Raw genomic sequence first — 19729 nt, forward strand, 5'->3', positions numbered from 1 at the left:
CGCAGGTGAACGAGCCTCTGATAGTGTGGCTGATGTGATTAGGCCCTATGATGGTATCCCCTGAATAGATATGTGGACAGAGTTGGCAACGGGCTTTGTTGCAAGGATAGGTTCCTGGGTTAGTGGTTCTGTTGTGTGGTGTATGGTTACTGGTGAGTATTTGCTTCAGGTTGGGGGGCTGTCTGTAAGCAAGTACTGGCCTGTCTCCGAAGATCTGTGAGAGTGATGGGTCGTCCTTCAGGATAGGTTGTAGATCCTTGATGATGTGTTGGAGGGGTTTTAGTTGGGGGCTGAAGGTGATGGCTAGTGGCGTTCTGTTGTTTTCTTTGTTGGGCCTGTCCTGTAGTAGGTGACTTCTGGGTACTCTTCTGGCTCTGTCAATCTGTTTCTTCACTTCAGCAGGTGGGTACTGTAGTTGTAGGAATGCATGATAGAGATCTTGTAGGTGTTTGTCTCTGTCTGAGGGGTTGGAGCAAATGCGGTTATATCGTAGCGCTTGGCTGTAGACAATGGATCGAGTGGTATGATCTGGATGAAAGCTAGAGGCATGTAGGTAGGAATAGCGGTCAGTAGGTTTCCGATATAGGGTGGTGTTTATGTGACCATCGCTTATTAGCACCGTAGTGTCCAGGAAGTGGATCTCTTGTGTGGACTGGTCCAGGCTGAGGTTGATGGTGGGATGGAAATTGTTGAAATCATGGTGGAATTCCTCAAGAGCTTCTTTTCCATGGGTCCAGATGATGAAGATGTCATCTATGTAGCGCAAGTAGAGTAGGGGCATTAGGGGACGAGAGCTGAGGAAGCGTTGTTCTAAGTCAGCCATAAAAATGTTGGCATACTGTGGGGCCATGCGGGTACCCATCGCAGTGCCGCTGATTTGAAGGTATACATTGTCACCAAATGTGAAATAGTTATGGGTCAGGACAAAGTCACAAAGTTCTGCCACCAGGTTAGCCGTGACAGTATCGGGGATACTGTTCCTGACGGCTTGTAGTCCATCTTTGTGTGGAATGTTGGTGTAGAGGGCTTCTACATCCATAGTGGCTAGGATGGTGTTTTTAGGAAGATCACCAATGGACTGTAGTTTCCTCCGGAAGTCAGTGGTGTCTCGAAGATAGCTGGGAGTGCTGGTAACGAAGGGCCTGAGGAGGGAGTCTACATAGCCAGACAATCCTGCTGTCAGGGTGCCAATGCCTGAGATGATGGGGCGTCCAGGATTTCCAGGTTTATGGATCTTGGGTAGCAGATAGAATACCCCAGGTCGTGGCTCCAGGGGTGTGTCTGTGCGGATTTGTTCTTGTGCTTTTTCAGGGAGTTTCTTGAGCAAATGCTGTAGTTTCTTTTGGTAACTCTCAGTGGGATCAGAGGGTAATGGCTTGTAGAAAGTGGTGTTGGAGAGCTGCCTAGTAGCCTCTTGTTCATACTCCGACCTATTCATGATGACGACAGCACCTCCTTTGTCAGCCTTTTTGATTATGATGTCAGAGTTGTTTCTGAGGCTGTGGATGGCACTGTGTTCTGCATGGCTGAGGTTATGGGGTAAGCGATGCTGCTTTTCCACAATTTCAGCTCGTGCACGTCGGCGGAAGCAGTCTATGTAGAAATCCAGGCTGCTGTTTCGACCTTCAGGAGGAGTCCACCCAGAATCCTTCTTTTTGTAGTGTTGGCAGGAAGGTCTCTGTGGGTTAATATGTTGGTCAGAGGTGTGTTGGAAATATTCCTTGAGTCTGCTGAAGTGAAGAAACAGATTGACAGAGCCAGAAGAGTACCCAGAAGTCACCTACTACAGGACAGGCCCAACAAAGAAAACAACAGAACGCCACTAGCCATCACCTTCAGCCCCCAACTAAAACCCCTCCAACGCATCATCAAGGATCTACAACCTATCCTGAAGGATGAGCCATCGCTCTCTCAGATCTTGGGAGACAGACCAGTCCTTGCTTACAGACAGCCCCCCAATCTGAAGCAAATACTCATCAGCAACCACACACCACACAACAGAACCACTAACCCAGGAACCTATCCTTGCAACAAAGCCCGTTGCCAACTCTGTCCACATATCTATTCAGGGGATACCATCATAGGGCCTAATCACATCAGCCACACTATCAGAGGCTCGTTCACCTGCGCATCTACCAATGTGATATATGCCATCATGTGCCAGCAATGCCCCTCTGCCATGTACATTGGCCAAACTGGACAGTCTCTACGTAAAAGAATGAATGGACACAAATCAGACGTCAAGAATTATAACATTCAAAAACCAGTTGGAGAACACTTCAATCTCTCTGGTCACTCGATCACAGACCTAAGAGTGGCTATACTTCAACAAAAAAGCTTCAAAAACAGACTCCAACGAGAGACTGCTGAATTGGAATTAATTTGCAAACTGGATACAATTAACTTAGGCTTGAATAGAGACTGGGAATGGATGAGTCATTACACAAAGTAAAACTATTTCCCCATGGTATTTCTCCCTCCCACCCCACCCCCCACTGTTCCTCTGATATTCTTGTTAACTGCTGGAATTAGCCTACCTGCTTGTCACCATGAAAGGTTTTCCTCCTTCCCCCCCCTGCTGTTGGTGATGGCTTATCTTAAGTGATCACTCTCCTTACAGTGTGTATGATAAACCCATTGTTTCATGTTCTCTGTGTGTGTGTATATAAATCTCTCCTCTGTTTTTTCCACCAAATGCATCCGATGAAGTGAGCTGTAGCTCACGAAAGCTTATGCTCTAATAAATTTGTTAGTCTCTAAGGTGCCACAAGTACTCCTTTTCTTTTTGCGAATACAGACTAACACGGCTGCTACTCTGATTCCAGATGATGTCATAGTATCCTCTTGCACTGAGGATACTCATCCTGGGGAGGGAACCCCAGTTACTTTGAAAAGCACAGTAAGAGAAATGGGGGATTTGATTATTAGAAATATACATATGTGGGTTTGTGATGACCAGGAGAACTGCACAGTAAATTACCAACCGAGTGCAAAGGTTGAAGATCTCACAAGATATTTAGATAGCCTTATGGGTAGTTCTGGGGAGAAGCTGGTGGTTGTGGTGCAATGATATAGGGAAAGGGAGAAGAGAGGTCTTGGAGGCCAAATTTAGGTTTCTAGGTAAGAGATTCAAGTCCAGGACCTCCATGGTAGCATGTTCTGAAATGCTTCCAATTCCACGCACAAAGGCCAGAAAGACAGGCAGTACTGCAGGGTCTCAATGCGTGGATGAGACAATGGTGTAGGCAGCAGAGTTTTAAGTTTATTAGGAACTGGGGAACCTTTGGGGAAAAGAAGGGACTGTAGAGAAATGATGGGCTCCATCTAAACCAAAATGGAACCAGACTGCTTGTATGTAAAATTAAAAAGGTCATAGAGGATTTTTTAAACTAAGGGTTGATCTGTTGAGGAGTACTTCAGGAAGATTTCAGTATAGTTTTATTCCTGACAGCAGATTTTTTTGGCTTTTCAAGATCAGCTGAAGAAAATCTCAACAATTATATAAACAAGAAAAACAAAATAAAGCATGTACTTCACCGTACACCATTACCAAACCACCCGTCTTTCTACTTTTCCACAGCTTCTAGGAGGATTTGTTTTGCAGCTTACAACCAGGTTCTTCACTCTTAAGAGCTGGCATTGAAATAAAAATTAAACAGAATCCCAAGAAGGCTGCCCCCTTACACAGCAGGGACAGGATCATGTGATCTCTAACCTCCAAAGATGCATAGCTGTTGTTCAAGGGACAAATTAAAACCAAACGTTTTTCATCTTGCACACAGGAATGCAATGCACCGCACCCTGTCAACCTCCTGAAGGCCAAATATGTGCAATTTACAGCAATGAAAATTAGATACTATACCAGCAGGGTCTGACAGGGAAATCTGCTGACTCAGGCTCGTTGGGCTCAGGCTAAGGGGCTGTTTAACTGTGGTGTAGACGTTCCGGCTTGGGCTACTGACTGAACTCTGGAAGCCTCCCACCTTGCAGGCTCCTAGAGCCCAGGCTCCATCCTGAGTCCAAACTTCTACACTGCATTTAAACAACTCCTTAGCCCACACCCCACAAGCCTAAGTCAGCAGACATGGGCCAGCTGTGGTGTCTAATTGAGTAGACATATCCTTCCTTTTCTACTGCTTCATAAATTGAGGGGTTTATTTTAATAAAAACAAATTCTCTTATCAGGGGGTGAGGCAGTCTGTCACAAACAAAAAACCAATCATAACACATCATTGATTACAGGTATATAATTCACACTGAAACCTGTATTTATAAGTCTGTCTAAGACACTGTATGTTATATAATACCTCTCTATTTCTGATGCTTCTGTTTCTTGTTATTTATTTTCCAAAAACATTGGAAGTTCTTTTTGAGCAATTAAAGGTTTAGCAGAAAAGCCAGCCCTTTTATTTCAAGACAACTTTGTGCCATGTGCTCCCAAAGAGCTTTCTTCGAGCACCCATGTGCTGCTTCTTTGTATAGAAATGTCAGCCTTGTGTCGTTTCAAATTACTTCAAGTCAATGGAAGATAAATAACTTAGGACTTTTCAGTAATAGAGCTGAAAGTGCTTTACCATGATGGCATTATTAGCCCCATTTTACATATGGGAAAATGGAGGCACAGGGAGGTTAGGTGACTTGCCCAAGGTCACACTGGAAGTTACTGGCAAAGATAGGAATTCACGGACACTTCCAGTCAGGTTAACAATCCACTAAACCATACTGTTTAGTATCATGGGTTTTTTTTTTTAGTATCATGGGAAAATCATGGGGGTTTTTTTTTTTTGTTTGTTTGTTTTTTAAGCAGAAGAGCCAGATTTTCTACTAAAATATTTTTTACTTCATCTGGGTTTGAGTGGCAAATATCACTGTTAAACAACAAGCAGACTTTCTCTATATGTACCACAACAATTAGGAATTTGACCAAATCATATTTCAGCTCACACCCCTTCAAAATAGAGGTGACTCAGTGGAATAGATAAAATAATTTAGATAGTGAGGAAATTAAGATGGTATAAAGGAGAAAAAGTTTTACTTTATTTCCAGGTCTGTGATAGTCTTTGCACAAGACAATAAAGCATTCAATGATTCTGAAAGATAATACATATACAAAACATAATCTCTCTACTGTTTCAATAGAAAGGAGTTTTTTGAGTGTAGCATTAGAGTGTAAATGAACGTTAACAAGATAGGTTGCATTGGCTACTGAAATTTACAAGAAATTTGTAAGCAAGACTGGATGCATTAAACTTAGATGAGTATGGTGCAGTGCTTGAACAACCTACTTCAACATTTTGAACTGTTGCTTTTCTATATTAGAGAATGGATAAAATTGTAGAAAAAGCAGTTTAACTACATTTGAAAAAACAGATTTCTGGAAAGGCTTTTTGGAATGTTGTGACGTTATTGGATTAAAATATGACTATACAGATCATTGTTAAAACCACTATTATATATTTGCAATGAATCTTGTACAAAATGTGGTATCTAAGGTATCTATGAAAAGGTTATGATTTGCTGATTATGATTATGCTATTTGTATGCATTTATCATTTTTGTATTTGAAGTTGTAAGTACTAGTTTTATACGTGGATTTCAAATGTTTGCTCCTGGGGTAACACCCACAAAGTAGTTAGCCAGCACATCTTGGAGAGACTATTCAAATTGAATGGCATCAAAAGGGCACTTAACTCACAATGGACCATGGGAGACAACCATCTACAATACAGTGGACTGTCTTATAAACATGATGTCTGGAATATAGGTAACAGCTTCCTGCAATGACTGAGTGAAATTGAGCATGAACATGTGATTTGCCCATGTGACTCCAAACATTCTGTAAAAGCACTCTAATGTGCTACATTACTGCCCTATGTAGACCTTGCTGACACACTCTAAATGGTACCTAGTTTGTACTGATATAGTCCCATTTGAAATCACACCCCTCTAGTGTGCTTTGCTGGCGCTGTGTAGACAAGCCCCAAGAAAAAATTAAAAAGGGCTTTTCATTTGTGAAACATGACCCACACTGACTTCTATCATCATGCCCCTCAAGAGCTGTCACAGACTATAAAACTGAAATGTTTAACCACCAACATGGTATAACCCCATCCACAGGCTAATTTAGGAATATCAACTGCTACAATTAATTCCTTACTTTCTAAACTATTGATCAGCCGGAAATACCATCAGCAAGCTTTGCTGAATCACTGAAATGATCACAGGAGAAACATTTTCTTAATGCATTTCTTACTTGCAGCTATTCCCAACTGAAAATGACTGAATATTTGTGTAAGATTCTATATAGTCTCTGAAAATTCCTTTTGAATAGCAGATGTGGAGAGGCCAACAAGATTTCATCCTATTTGAATAGATATTTCAAAAAGGAATATTCTAACCTACTATAATAAAAACCAAAAAAAATGTATTTTACAATAAGACAAGGAGATTCCATGTTAGTACTGTTATTACTCAGACGTCACTGTCATGATTTATAGTATCTCCAGAACATTGGAGGAATTATAATAAATTTGTTAGTCTCTAAGGTGCCACAAGTACTCCTTTTCTTTTTATTAAATTACAGAGCTATTACTTTATTGAGTATAAACACATTTGTAAATATGAAGAAAAATAGAAAACCACCATTTAATATCCATCGGATTGGAAGGTTTTATTATTAGAACATCATGGTTGGAATTTCATCTACTTCTATTCAAAACACTTCCTACTAGTAATGATAGCATGCTATGTCAATACAAAACACATCTTATAATGTTCAGTATTCTATGGGAAATTCCCACCCCAAAACCCAAATCAGTACTTTTTCATTTGAAGTGGATGCTTCCAGACTAAAGTATTTCTACAAGTGTCCATGTATCTTTCTGTCTGTCTCTCACTCCCTACCCCCATTAGTTCTAACCTGAGACATCCACACTGAAAGGATGAATTGAAAACAAGAGATAACAGACATTGCTTAGTTGCAGGAGTTTAAGCAGGGCTCTGAGTTTAGCTTCTAATTTGACAATTCAAAAATCTTGTCGACGAATTTCAGATGTAAATGGCAGAGATCACGAAAGTCACTGATCACTGAATTTCCACTAGTGTTTCTTGCAAGACTTTGACATAGCCAAACTGCAAAAAAAACCTCTTCCAATTTTGGATATGGAGATATGAATCCTAGTTTTCAGACTGGAAATAAGGCACACATTTTTCACAGTGAGGATATTTAACCATTGGAGCAATTTTAAATAAAAATTAAATGTTTTCCTAAAATATATGCTCTAGAAATTATTCTGGGAAGTTCTATGGCCTGTATTATACAGGAGGTCAGACAATACGATCAAAATGGTCCCTTCTAGCCTTGGAATCTATGAAAATTATCATTCCCCTTTCTCCTGCCCCTCCCTTCCACACCCGTTCATAGTTTCAGTTCAAGGTTCTAATGTTCACTGATCTGTGCTAAAAACTGAAGTTTATTAAAAGGGCAACAAGGTCCCATCACCACTAACTTAAATATCAAAAAAGCCATCAAATTAATCCCCTGCCTCACAACCCTCACACCCAAAATATGTATGCATGTGTCTATGTGCACGTGCACACTACTATAGTTGGAGGAGGACTGAAGGCAAAAATTATGTACCTCCTTTCTACGCTCATATATAGAGCATATTATATACACACATAGATATGCACACACAAAATAGCCAACAGAATGCAAAAGGTTATATTTCCATTGGGGGTATAGAGAGAAAAAGTAAAGCAATGGAGTCAAGTTCAAGTGTTTTGTAACTCACTACAAAGCCTGTTGAATCTATAGTATCTGCTTTATAATATGTTCTTACAATTTAGGATACTGCACTCAAACAAAAGGCTCTAAAGCCCATAGTGTGTAAGGTTATGTCAGATACCTACACCATGTGTACAATACAAATACACACTCTGATAGTGTTAATGAAGAGAGAAATAGACGTAAATAAATTAGGTATGGAAGTGTTTTGGGATATTATAAAACTATTTCAACATATGCAAATTTTAAGTTATCAGTTCTGTTGACTGATTTTATAGTCATTAACTTGAGGACCACTGAAATCTGTGCACTGGAATAATTAGACACCAGGTTGATAGGCACCTTAGATTTGCCTATCTGAGGGTAGGTAGAGGTATCTTTGCTGCTCCTTCAGGTGTAACTGATACCATATGCCTTTTTTTCAGTGTATCCCTGTTAGCATATAGGTGAACATTTAAGAAGCTGAATATTTTTAAATTAATCCATTACCTGATAGCTTCATGAGGAGCTCAGATGCTGCCTTGACAGACATGTCCTGCCTTAACACATTTGTCTGCACTTCCTGTGGCTTGACAGTCTCCTCAAGGATGCTTGGGGCTGAGGCTTCAGATCCTGGGTTGAACACATAGCTGGACTGAGACAAAGTTGAGCTTGCAGCTTCTTCATCCCGAGGCTCGTCTTTCACTTTAAATGTAGGAGTCAATGGCTCTTTTTGATTTGCAGCTGTCAAGGGAGTTAAAAGGCTGGACTTAATGAGATGTGTAATGCATAATCACATAGCAGCAAGAAACAGGAGTGAACTGCAACCCAAGAACAGCTGGAGCAGATATTGGGTGCTAGAACATGACACCATTTAGAGATGGCTGGTGGGGTAGGTAGGTATCTACACCTTTTGTAGAAAAAGCATCTTTGGCACATAAGAGGTCAGAGCGTTGAATCTCAAGGAAACGTGCATTTCCCACTCCTCCCTTTCTTCTTCCGCCCCTATCCCCATAACAGCTTTCCCATTGCTTGTGCTGTCTTGTATGTCTCCCACAAGCCTGATGGACACCTAAAGATACCATGTCACATAATAGCCAATTTGGCACAATTCATAACCATTTAATTATGAAGCTATTTTTTAAAAACTGGATATAAAAGAGAGGAATAATAAAGGATAGCAAGAGAGGAGGCAGAAGAGGGGAGCAAAGGGAAATGGAGAAGAGCAAATTAGTTACCCAAATCCAAATGGTTTGTTGTAATAATCTTACAGGTGTGAACAGAAGGATTTTTAGAGATCCCAAATACTTCTTGGGGAAGGAGCCTTGCATTATCAAAATATTTTGAGATTTTGTTAAAATATCATTTTAACCCCAGTCCCCGCCCTGGAGAAAAACCAAACAAAGCAAATAGGTTTTCTTTTTAAATGCCCCATGTAAGCAACTGCTGCTTCTGGGAGCAAGTTCCATAGATCTTGGTGCTGCTTATGTTGGCTTGGCACAGAATCACTTTGGCAAATAGCTCTTCAGTTAGTAGTTGCTGGTGTTGATCCATGGCACTGGATTTGGTCAACTTGGTGAAACCAGGGACCAGGATACCACTTAAACAATATTGCCAACCCCAAACATTCTAAACTCATGAGTCAGGCCCCCTAAAATTATGAGAATGCCTTAAATAATTAGATTTATTTTAAAAATTGTGATATTTTTCCCCTGCCTCTTAATTTTTTAACCTTTAGGCAAAGCCACTTGCCCCCAATTTGCTCGTGATTATCTCTTGTTCAAAATTCCACTTAATGTGCACTCAAATATGCAGGCTTCCCTGTTGCAGGTGGACTCTCCTTACCAGCTCCCCAGGGCACTGGGGAGCTGCCATTCTATCCCTCTCTAATCCCAGACCTACCTAGGAACAGAGTAAGTAGCTCCCCCACAACATTCTCCCTCCTTCAGTCATCCATCCCTCACCTACCCTCTACATTTACTTCTCTCACATATTCCTCCTTCTCATCACATTCTCCCTCTCTGCCACACCGCAATCCCTGGCACACCCTCAGTCTGCTTCTCACGTTGCTCCTCTCAGTTTGCCTTTTGTCCTCCACCTCATGCCTCCAACCATTCTCCTAGCTTCTCACAGATTCCTTACCTGTCTCCTAATGTATTCCCCCTCCTGGCTGCTCATGCACCTCCACATTCCCCTGTCCGACTAAGGGACCATCATCTTCCCTGAGGGCAGTCTGGCTTAAGTCTCTTTGGAAAGAGTGGGAGCTGATGGCCATCTTTGCCATGGGCAGCTTCACTTTCCCTTGTGAAGGTTAAGAGAGACATAGTGACCAGATCTGACTGCAGCCTTTGGCATCAGGTACACAGGCGGAAATGAGAGATGACACCCATTTTGGCTAACGGCCAAATTTGATGAAATGGAAGGCATGAGAATCCTTAAAGCAAATATTACAAGACTAGTGGCAAAGTCACGAGTGTTGCAAGACAACACTACTCAAGCTCAGCGAGTGACTTATAGAGTCAATGCTGGCCACACAGCAATAGACTTAGTTGACTAAGGCTGAAAAGACTGCCCCAAACATCAGGGGTTTGAGACAGCCCTCCTGCTTTTCACAGGTCTGGATGATGTCTGTGACTTACAGACACTCTTTGTTTTTGATGTGGAGGAAGGCTGGAGAGAAGAGAAGCAGAACTTGAGGGAGGATATTGAAAGAAAAACTGGCTGGGTAATTAGCTAACTAACTATAAATAAAAATAGACTCCAAATGGGCAAAAGAAAAGAAACGAACGAGGGAAACACTGAGGATACTAAGCAAGCTCCAGGCTCACTGAATCGTTGGTGGCCAGAAGGAATTAACAGAAGGGCAGTTGAGGCCACTGCTTCTCAGAATGTTGTTCAGTGGGAGGCACGGGGAAGAGTGAAGCGGTTCCAACAATCACAGCTCCCGGGAAGTTATCAAGCTCATGTTGCAGGAGGCATGCGTAGCCCAAGAGTGGAAAATATGAAGAATACACCTTAAAGAAGCACAGGTGGGTTGCTTTTACAATTACCCTTTTAAATGCCTCACATAAAACAACTGCTCCTTCTCAGAGCAAGCATACATAAAGCTACTTTTGAAGCTTGGTCTTCTGCTTTGTAACTCTATCTGAAGTGCTCAAAGGAAGAGATAATGAAGTTTTAAGTGCAATCATAGTTGCTTCTCAGATGATGAGAAACTTGAAGCTGGTGGCCACAATCAATTTGAGGGTGCTTAAAAAGGATACAACTCTTTGACACACATTCCACTGTGCCTTAAAAAAAAAAATATCCGGACCTCTAATACACATTTTAAAAGCTTTGCAATTTACCCTATGGAGCTGCTTGGGTTGCCTTTGGATGATTTATATTTTTGGTTGGGCTTAGGGTTGGCAAGATGCTATCACAGATCATTTAAGGAAGTGATGTGGATTGGGCTCACCCAGTAAGTATGCACTTTCAGGAATTAAATTATCTTAAATGTGAACATTTTAATATGCATTTTTAGCACTTATGCCATCATATGGATTTTTTACCTTTACAATTTTAGGTAATCTAATGCAAAAATATGCATTAATGCAATGATAAGCATTGCATTAAATTCACCAAAATACAGGTTATGGTTAACATAGTTATGCTAACCTCACCAAGTTACATATGTAAACCCTCCAAACATCTCCACCATCCGTTGTCCCTTCTGTCTAGCTCTGCCTCTCATGCCCCATTTCTAAACTAGATAGTCTATTCTAGGGTTCCAATTTGGCCCATGTGTGATGGCATTGTGTACCAGCACATCTCCCAAGAGGATTGTAGCAGCACCTCTTGGGGTCCAGAGCCTCAACTTTTATCTCAGTCTCAACTTACATTTGAATCAATTTGGCTCTCGGAGGTACAGGGGTCCATTCACATGGAATTCAATGCAAGATCAGGGCCCATGTCTAGACAGGGCTTTAGAGATGTGGTTTTGGCTAAATTATACAAGGAAAAAAGCTAAACTGATGTTCCTGCCTTTCCTGCTTTCTCTTGTATAGATGCATTATTCTGGACAGACGTCATAACTCATCCAGCAGAATATATATTTGTTTGGTTAACTGAAAGCTCTTCCTCCTGGAACATTTCCTGAACTGTCAAAACCCTCCCCAGATGAATATGTCCAACCCAGAGGACACACAAAACTAGGATAGTTATTACCAGGGCTTAAATTCTCAGAGATTATTTCCTGGAATCCCCAGGTCCCTCCCTCATTTGGAGCTCCGGGCTTCAGCTGTGGGCTGGAGCTTTTGGGGGCTTCAGCTCCATGGGAGGTGCCAGGACTCGGGACTTCAGCCCTGCCAGAGCTCCCGCAGTTTTGAAAATATTTATCAGAGCTCATCTCTGGATAGCCCCAGCTGAATTTCAGCCCTGGTTATTACAATTAATTGAAAAAAGAACCAACTATTGTGTTGATATCCATTTAACATTCCCTGTTGCTCTAACTTGAAAGATAAAGAGGATTCCAAGCTAATCCAAGTCTATATAGAAGAGTAGATAAACATAGATAAGATTTTCCAGAGTGATGGATCTGCACTATGATAAATTAAAATTACAGGTGAGAAAACTAATCTTGTCTCTCTTCAGTCCCAGTTTCACTGCTCCAGACAGAATTCATCATAACACCTGGGAAGTAGCACGCAGTGAGCAATCACCAACCATATTGGGAGAAATAGTGAACAGATGTAATAATCATTACAAATAAAGGAATCAGAAAGTTTTCAACAGAAGTTGCTGACCAAACCAATTCACTTACTGTGTATTTCTCAGTGCTTACAACACTTATGATTGAAAAAAGGAAAAGGAATTATCTGCTTCAAGTGAAGCTTGGTGTTATAAGTTGGGCACAGTGAAAGACTGGTCTGTGGTCCAGCTACTAATGGGTTGAAAGTAAGAATTTAAGAAAATAAAAGAATCCCTACTCAACCTTCCTGCTGAAGGGAAGGCTGCAAGAAAAGCGATCTACAGAGCCAGTAAATAGACACACCATGGTTGAAAGTAGCTCTAATGAAGGGCTCTAGAACCACACAGCAATAACCTCAGGCCCTAGGATGCCTTATAAGTGGTGCTTGTGAGCCACAACTACAAAGGCATGAGATAGCAGGATCCAACCAAAGAACAGCAGTGGGAGATGTGAGGATCAATGTCACAAAGTGCTGAGACATGAAGCTAAGTAAGCTAAGAAAGGAAAACTTTCTACAGGGAATCCTAGGTTTATGGGAAGAAAAGACAGGAATGTTTTAGCTGGGATCCCATTGAGGCTAGAATGCCTGAGTGACTCAATAAGTGAATACTTACTAAGATTCCAGGTGGGAAGTTGTGGGCATTGGGGATCAGGAAGAACCAAAAAATTCTGATGATTCATATTCATTATGTTTGGAAGGATCCATTGTTTGATGTTGAACATTCACACCCTAAAGGGAAGCTGTGATGAGTAAAGGGCTAACAGTATGACTGGTAAGTATTCCTAGCTATTTTTGCTATTACATTGGGAAAGTTGGGCGGCTGGAGTCAACTTTCGCAAACTATATACGAGACCCTAGTTCACACTTGCAGATAGCCAGGACGTTTGTAAAATCTGCAAACTCTGCAAAAGGAGCAAGTGGTGAACTGATCTCTTTGCAGGAAAAAACTATGTGGTTGAGATCTGCTATTGACTTTTCAGAATAAGATCCCATTTGTCTGATAGTTTCTGTTTGACTTAATAAAAAAAGACTATACATGGATTGGAAATAGAAATGCCATTCTCCTGACAGGACAGAATCTAGCTGGGTCTCTCACTTGCTCTTGTTCTTTCCGGTACCCTCTCCTCAAAGGATCTGATAGATTACAGAACACCTGTTGTCATTCACCGTACGCAAGGTGCTGGAACTTGAACAGAATTGTGTTACAACTCCTTGTGTACTCAATCTCTGCCTCAGGAAAACCAAGTAGGGTACCACCTAAGCTCCCCACTGAAAGAAATTTGCCTCTGTGGGAACTATTGCCAGCAAATTCACTGTGTGTATTTGAGATCCTCCACAAGGATCTGAATTGAAATATACATTGTCAAAGTGAAACCCTAGTTCCATATGAACTATGGTGGTGAAACTGTAGTGTAGTCATGCCTAAAGGGAAGGGATATGAGTGTTAAGACTTACCCCTGAGCAACAACCTATCAGGTGAAACACTCTAAATTCATGGTTATCCAAATCACCTTGTTTAGGAATATTAAGGCAAATTGGAAGTAATAGTAGAAGTGAAGTGTTTGAAAAAAGTTAGCTACCTAGCTCCACCTTTTCTTAAACTGCTTTGAACCTAAGTGCTTGGGGCAGTGGGGGGGAGGGGAGAGAGGGGAAGATTTAAGGAAACCATAGAGTGCTAGTTAACACACAAGTATTGCCACAAGAAATCCCTTCCATCACCACTACTGGCTAAATTACAGCTAGTTCTGAACAGTGAACCCAGAAAAGAGCATGCAGAGTAGGAGTGTGACTGCCCATAGGGAGAGGTGCACAGAAAAATGGGGGCTGCTTGTCTGTGAGAGCCCCTGAATGAGTTTTCGTTCCCTTACTGGAACCTGCTTGCAGGCTACATGGTGTGATGCAGATTCTGGTAGGGTGAAGACAGGAAATTTTTGGTTTAAAAACACCTCTACTACTGTCTTCAGGGCCATCCCCCTGTTTGCCAGCAACATGGCGCATGGCCCATTGCAACAGAGGCGTGATCCTGAAGGGAAAGCAGGTCAGCACCAAGTGCTAAAACCATCCTGCTGAACCCACTGATATGTCCCTAGTCTGTTGTGCAGCAAAGTGAGACCCTCTGCGAGGGCCCTTTCCACCCTAACAGATGAAGACCAAGCTGGAGGAAGATGGGGGGGGGGCGGAACGACTTGTTTCCCATGAGAAAGAATTTCTTGCAAAAGGCTCTCTCACAGAGAGCAGCAGAGAAAACATCTGCTCAACTCCATGAAAGCAGAGATACTGGGGAAGGAGCTTTCAAAGAACGAGCAAATGAAACTCTGCCTTTTTGCCAGTGGATCTGACTGAAAGGCCTATGAGTTATGACTTCTGCTGAGAGCAGTAGATCCCATCACAGAACAAAGAGAATTATCATTATGTTTGTTTCTGTGAATAGTAGTTTGTGCACAATTTAAATCTAGGTTGAAAATATACACTTTCTAGAAGCACAGGGTTGTATATTCCTTGCTGTGTCTTGGGGAAATGCACTTGGAAGCAGTTTGTTGTACTGAAGTTCAAATCACGCTTCATTAGCGCAGACTTTCCATTCCTGTATGTTGCTAAATTCTGTGCGTTTCTGGGAGGTGTAAAATATGAGAGATTTGATTTTTATGATGCCAAGAAATTCTTGGATGTAAAACAGCAATCTATTGGGGAAGGGGAAGATGAAGCTGGTGATATATCAGAAGCAAAGATTATTAAAAGCTTTTATTTGTCCAACTTTTAATTAACTGTGCTATTGCCCTTTTTGGGTTTTATTTTCAATTAAAGATCTAGATGGAAATTATGAAAATGTGAATCTGAAGAGACACTTCAAAGAGCTACCTTGACATCAGTAATATCTACACTGACAGCAGCATTATGGAATATACAATGTTTTTAACTTAAGGACATGACCAAATATTTGCCAGCCACGTGTGCTTACATATTCTATTTGAAATCTCTGATTTGGGCATAAACTATGGACTTTAAACATATGCAGTATATTCTTTTCCTTGGAGTTGCAAAAGAAATATATCAGTTTGACAATTTAATTGGGTGTACTTTTTATTATTTTAAAAATAACCTTTTGAAGATTCTCCAAACCAGTCAATTCAGTACTGTTGATGGGAAACTTTGCAGGGAGATTTTACTTGACAACACAAAAGTACAAAGGTATTCAAGAACCCACACAGTACGGATGATCTTTCTAACTAATAATGCAATTTACCTCATAATGTACTGTATGGAGCAGTCAGCTGATTTAGTAGTTTATTATTCTATCAATGGATTCAGCTGAGAAAACATGAGTACAGAGTTTAGTGTTTTTCAGTGATCAGAATCCCAAGATAGTATTATTTCCTAAAATGTGCATCATTGTATGGCTGTGATATCAGTTATTAATTAAAAGGGGTTTCCCCCACCCTCCTTAAACACAGACTGTAGTTTCTTTAACAAGCAAGACTGGCCAAACTTTATATATTGATAAGTGCTCCTGTTAGCTTTCTCTCATATTAGAGAGTGTTTTTACATGAGCAATTTAAGCAGCATAAAAAGAACTGTAGATGCAAAGTACATCCTAAGATGAAAAAAAGAGTTGTTGTCTAGGGCAATGCAATTGGGTGAACAGAAGGAGAAGAAAGGGAATGAAGTATGCTTCACAATTATTGTTTCCAAACAAAGTCCCTTTGAAATCAGTAGCTCAAGAATGAGATTTATTTCAATGGGACTCATTTATTTTAAAATGTGATGAAACGTAAACACTTCACAAAAACTAGCACAGTAAGGATGTTATTATACTATGCTGGCCATGGCAATTTGGCTTAATGTGAGAAAATGCTGTTTTATAACACTAGGAAACACAATTTTTAAAATGAGTGGAAGGGAAAAATTTTCACACAGACACATACTTTGAATCAGCTGAAATTGAAACCATAAAAATAGAAACTAACATTCCGCAGATTAAGTTACAAATGCAATTACAAGGTTTCTATATAGAATTGATGTACAGAAAACAAACTAAAACAAAATGAAAAAACGTGTTGGCTCTGATTCAACAAAGTACTTAAGCACGTGTTTAACTTTTGGCCTGTTTGAACTGAAGTAAATACAAAAAAGTAAAGCCCATGCTTAATTGATTTGCTGGATCAGAGGTCATTAAACAGAGTCAAAACAGACTACATGACCATAACCAGTAGCTAACAAGCTAAAGGGAAATTATTAAACTGGAGAAGATGGGGATCAGTAGAAGAATTATAAAGTGGGTACGAAACTGGCAACAGGTTGTGCTGAAAGGAGAACTATCGAGCTGGCGGGAGGTAACTGATGGAGTTTCTCAAGGATCAGTCTTGGGACCAGTCTTATTTTATATTTTAATTAATGATCTTGGCTCAAAAGATCAGCATGTGCTAATGAAATTGGCTGATGAAAAAAAGTTGGGAGATACCATCAATACAGAGGAAGGTTGGCATATTATAAAGGAAGAATTGAAAAAGCTTGAGGACTGGAGCAATAGAAATGGGATGAAATTTAATTGTGCAAAGTCATGCACATAGGGAAAAATAAGAACTTCTGCTATCAATTGGAAACAACAGAAGAGGAGAAAGACCTCAGTGTATTAGTCGATCACAAGATGACTATGACCAATCTGATGTGGCTGTGAAAAAGGCAAATAAAATCCTATGATGTATCAAGCAAGCCATTTCCAGTAGAAGTATGAATACCATTGTACAAGGTACAGCAAAGACCTCATATAACGGAGTGGGGAATTTTCTGTAATATTTTGTATGAATACTGTGATTACCTCAGTTTCCCTTATATGTTGCATGATCATCTCGGGGGTGGAAAAGGGCTGTTTACTTTTAGGCAGGCTACCACACAGTGTGGATGAAGCCTAGCTGTCTTGAGTTTGTGGCCCATGTGAGTGGAGAGTCCATGAAGACAATGGCTAAACCAACCCCTGGGACATTTGGTTCCTAGCAATTAACGATCATGGATGGTCAGGAAGCCAGCCATGTTTGACCAGTTGGAGAACAAAGGACTGAAGAGAGGCCAGGTGTGACTCACTGGGAAATCTGCACAAAGAGGACAGAAGGGGACAGAACAGGAGCCAAGAAGGGACACACTGCTTGGCTGGGACTCTGGGCTAACCAGAATGGACCAAGGTGTAACTTTCTTCTCTCTGTGCTAACCAAGGTCTTTCTACTATTCCACACAACTAATAAAGCAGGGATTCTCATCCTTTTTCTTTCTGAGCCCCTCCCCCTCCCATGCTATAAAAACTCCACGGTCCATCTGTGCCACAACGACTATTTTTCTGCATATAAAAGCCAAGGCTGGCATTAGGAGATAGCAAGCAAGGCAATTGTCCGGGACCCCACACCACAGGGGCCTCCTGAAGCTAAGTTGCTCAGGCTGTGGCTTCAGCCGCATACAGTGGGGCTTTGGCTTTCTTCCTTGTGACTCTAATGCCAGCCCTGCTTGGTGGACCCTTTGAAACCTGTTCACGTCCATCTCCCCGTCCCACCCCAAGAGGGCCCTGGACCCCTGGTTGAGAACTGCTGTAATAAACCCTATTGTTTTTACAATGCTGGCTGAGAGTCACTGCAGATGCTGAAGGTGGGGATGCATTCCTTTCTTTGGGTGTATAAGTCTCCCTCAGGTGCCCACCTCTGGTAGACTCACTAAAGGGAGCTCATGGTGCTGAAGGCTCTGAGATTCAGTCCAAGGCTCCAAGGTTCAGTCCAATGGCTTAACCCTAATGAAAGAGTGAGACCCTAAGGGGGTCTGGCACATTGAAGGGGTCCTCCCAGGGATTGCTCCAAAGCAGTTCCAGAGCACTGGACCTGTGGATCTGTGACACCTCACCTAAAATATTGTGTACAATTCTGCTCACCAATGTTTACCAGAAAGTTGAATTTGAACTGGAACAGGTGCAGAGAAGATCTACTAGGATGATTAGGGAGCCTATTTTCTGATGGGAGAGTAAAAGGGCTTGGTTAATTTAACCTAGCCAAAAAGATGGCTCAGAGGGGACATGATTGACATGATTCTATAAATACATTGTGGGGAGGAGTAACTACCAGGGAGCGAGATGAGCTATTTCAGCTAAAGGACAATGCTGGCACAAGAACAAATGGATATAAACTGGCTATGAATAAATTTAGGCTGGAAATGAGAGGAGGGTTTCTAACTATCAGAGGAGTTCTAGTACAAACTTTTGATAGGAGTAGTCAGGGCAAACAACCTTAGTTTTAAGATAGAGCTTGATAAGTTTGTGAATAGGATTCTATGACTGGGTTCCCTGCAACAGCTGGGGACAGGACTTGATGACCCAACAGGTCCCTTCCAGTCCTATACCCCTAACCAAATAAAATCTGTAGACCAGCCTCATTTACAATAGAACACTAGGAAGCACTAGCACACACACCTTGCAAGTATCTTTCTAAATTAAACTGTTTTGACTCTGAATGATAAAATCGGGAAAGTATTTCAGGGTTGGTTTTTGTTTTGTTTTTTAATGTTTTGGACTTTAAAATTGCTGAATTGGTTTACATCTTCTATTTCAGAAAAGTTGAAACAAACTAAAGAGTCATATCTAGCCTGACAATTTCTCTGGAAAGAGTCTGTCACATGCTATTTGAGAAGTCAAAAGATTTATATTCTTGAAAAGTTAAGGGCTGAGAGTTAATAGTGTCATTATAAGAAACTAATCAAAGGGACTGAATTCAGTACACTAACTGAAAAACCTGGAAACAGAAAAAACACAGCTAATATTTATCAAGACCTGCTAAATAAAAGAGCACTACTACTGCTATATAGCCATGCATATTACAGAGGGAATAGCACCAACTAAACATATAGTATTACAAATTATGTTTCAAAATATCAACCCCTTTGGAAAATACATTCCTTCCCCTTTAACATAGCTTTTCTTATATAGTAAACTTGGTGACGGTGGCAGTACATTTTCATCCAAATATGCACACACACAAAATTACAGATACATCTCACTCCCCAAGTGACTTTATAGCATGTTGCTAGGTAACAGTGCATACAAGTCAGGTTTCAGGACCTTTAGTAAGTCACCATAAAATAACTGCATGGGTCTTTTTGCATGAATAATGTACATTTGTATCCTTTTTCTGATGCCAACAGATCAATCATTGAAAACATGACTGTCTGCCAAACTGTAAACAGCTCCCCATCAACTGTTACATGA

The 19729-nt window shown here is 40.9% G+C and overlaps 1 protein-coding gene across 1 annotated transcript in view; it reads right to left on the reverse strand.

The window, feature by feature from the left end:
- Window positions 1-19729, reverse strand: part of ZNF827 (zinc finger protein 827) — a 138770-nt gene that overhangs the window by 74527 nt on the left and 44514 nt on the right. The window contains exon 5 of the mRNA XM_038400842.2: window positions 8276-8509. Coding sequence (XP_038256770.1) covers window positions 8276-8509 — 234 coding nt within the window. The remainder of the gene's footprint in view (window positions 1-8275; window positions 8510-19729) is intronic.

The sequence above is a fragment of the Dermochelys coriacea genome, chromosome 4 (assembly GCF_009764565.3).
Source record: "Dermochelys coriacea isolate rDerCor1 chromosome 4, rDerCor1.pri.v4, whole genome shotgun sequence".
Lineage (NCBI taxonomy): Eukaryota > Metazoa > Chordata > Testudines > Dermochelyidae > Dermochelys > Dermochelys coriacea.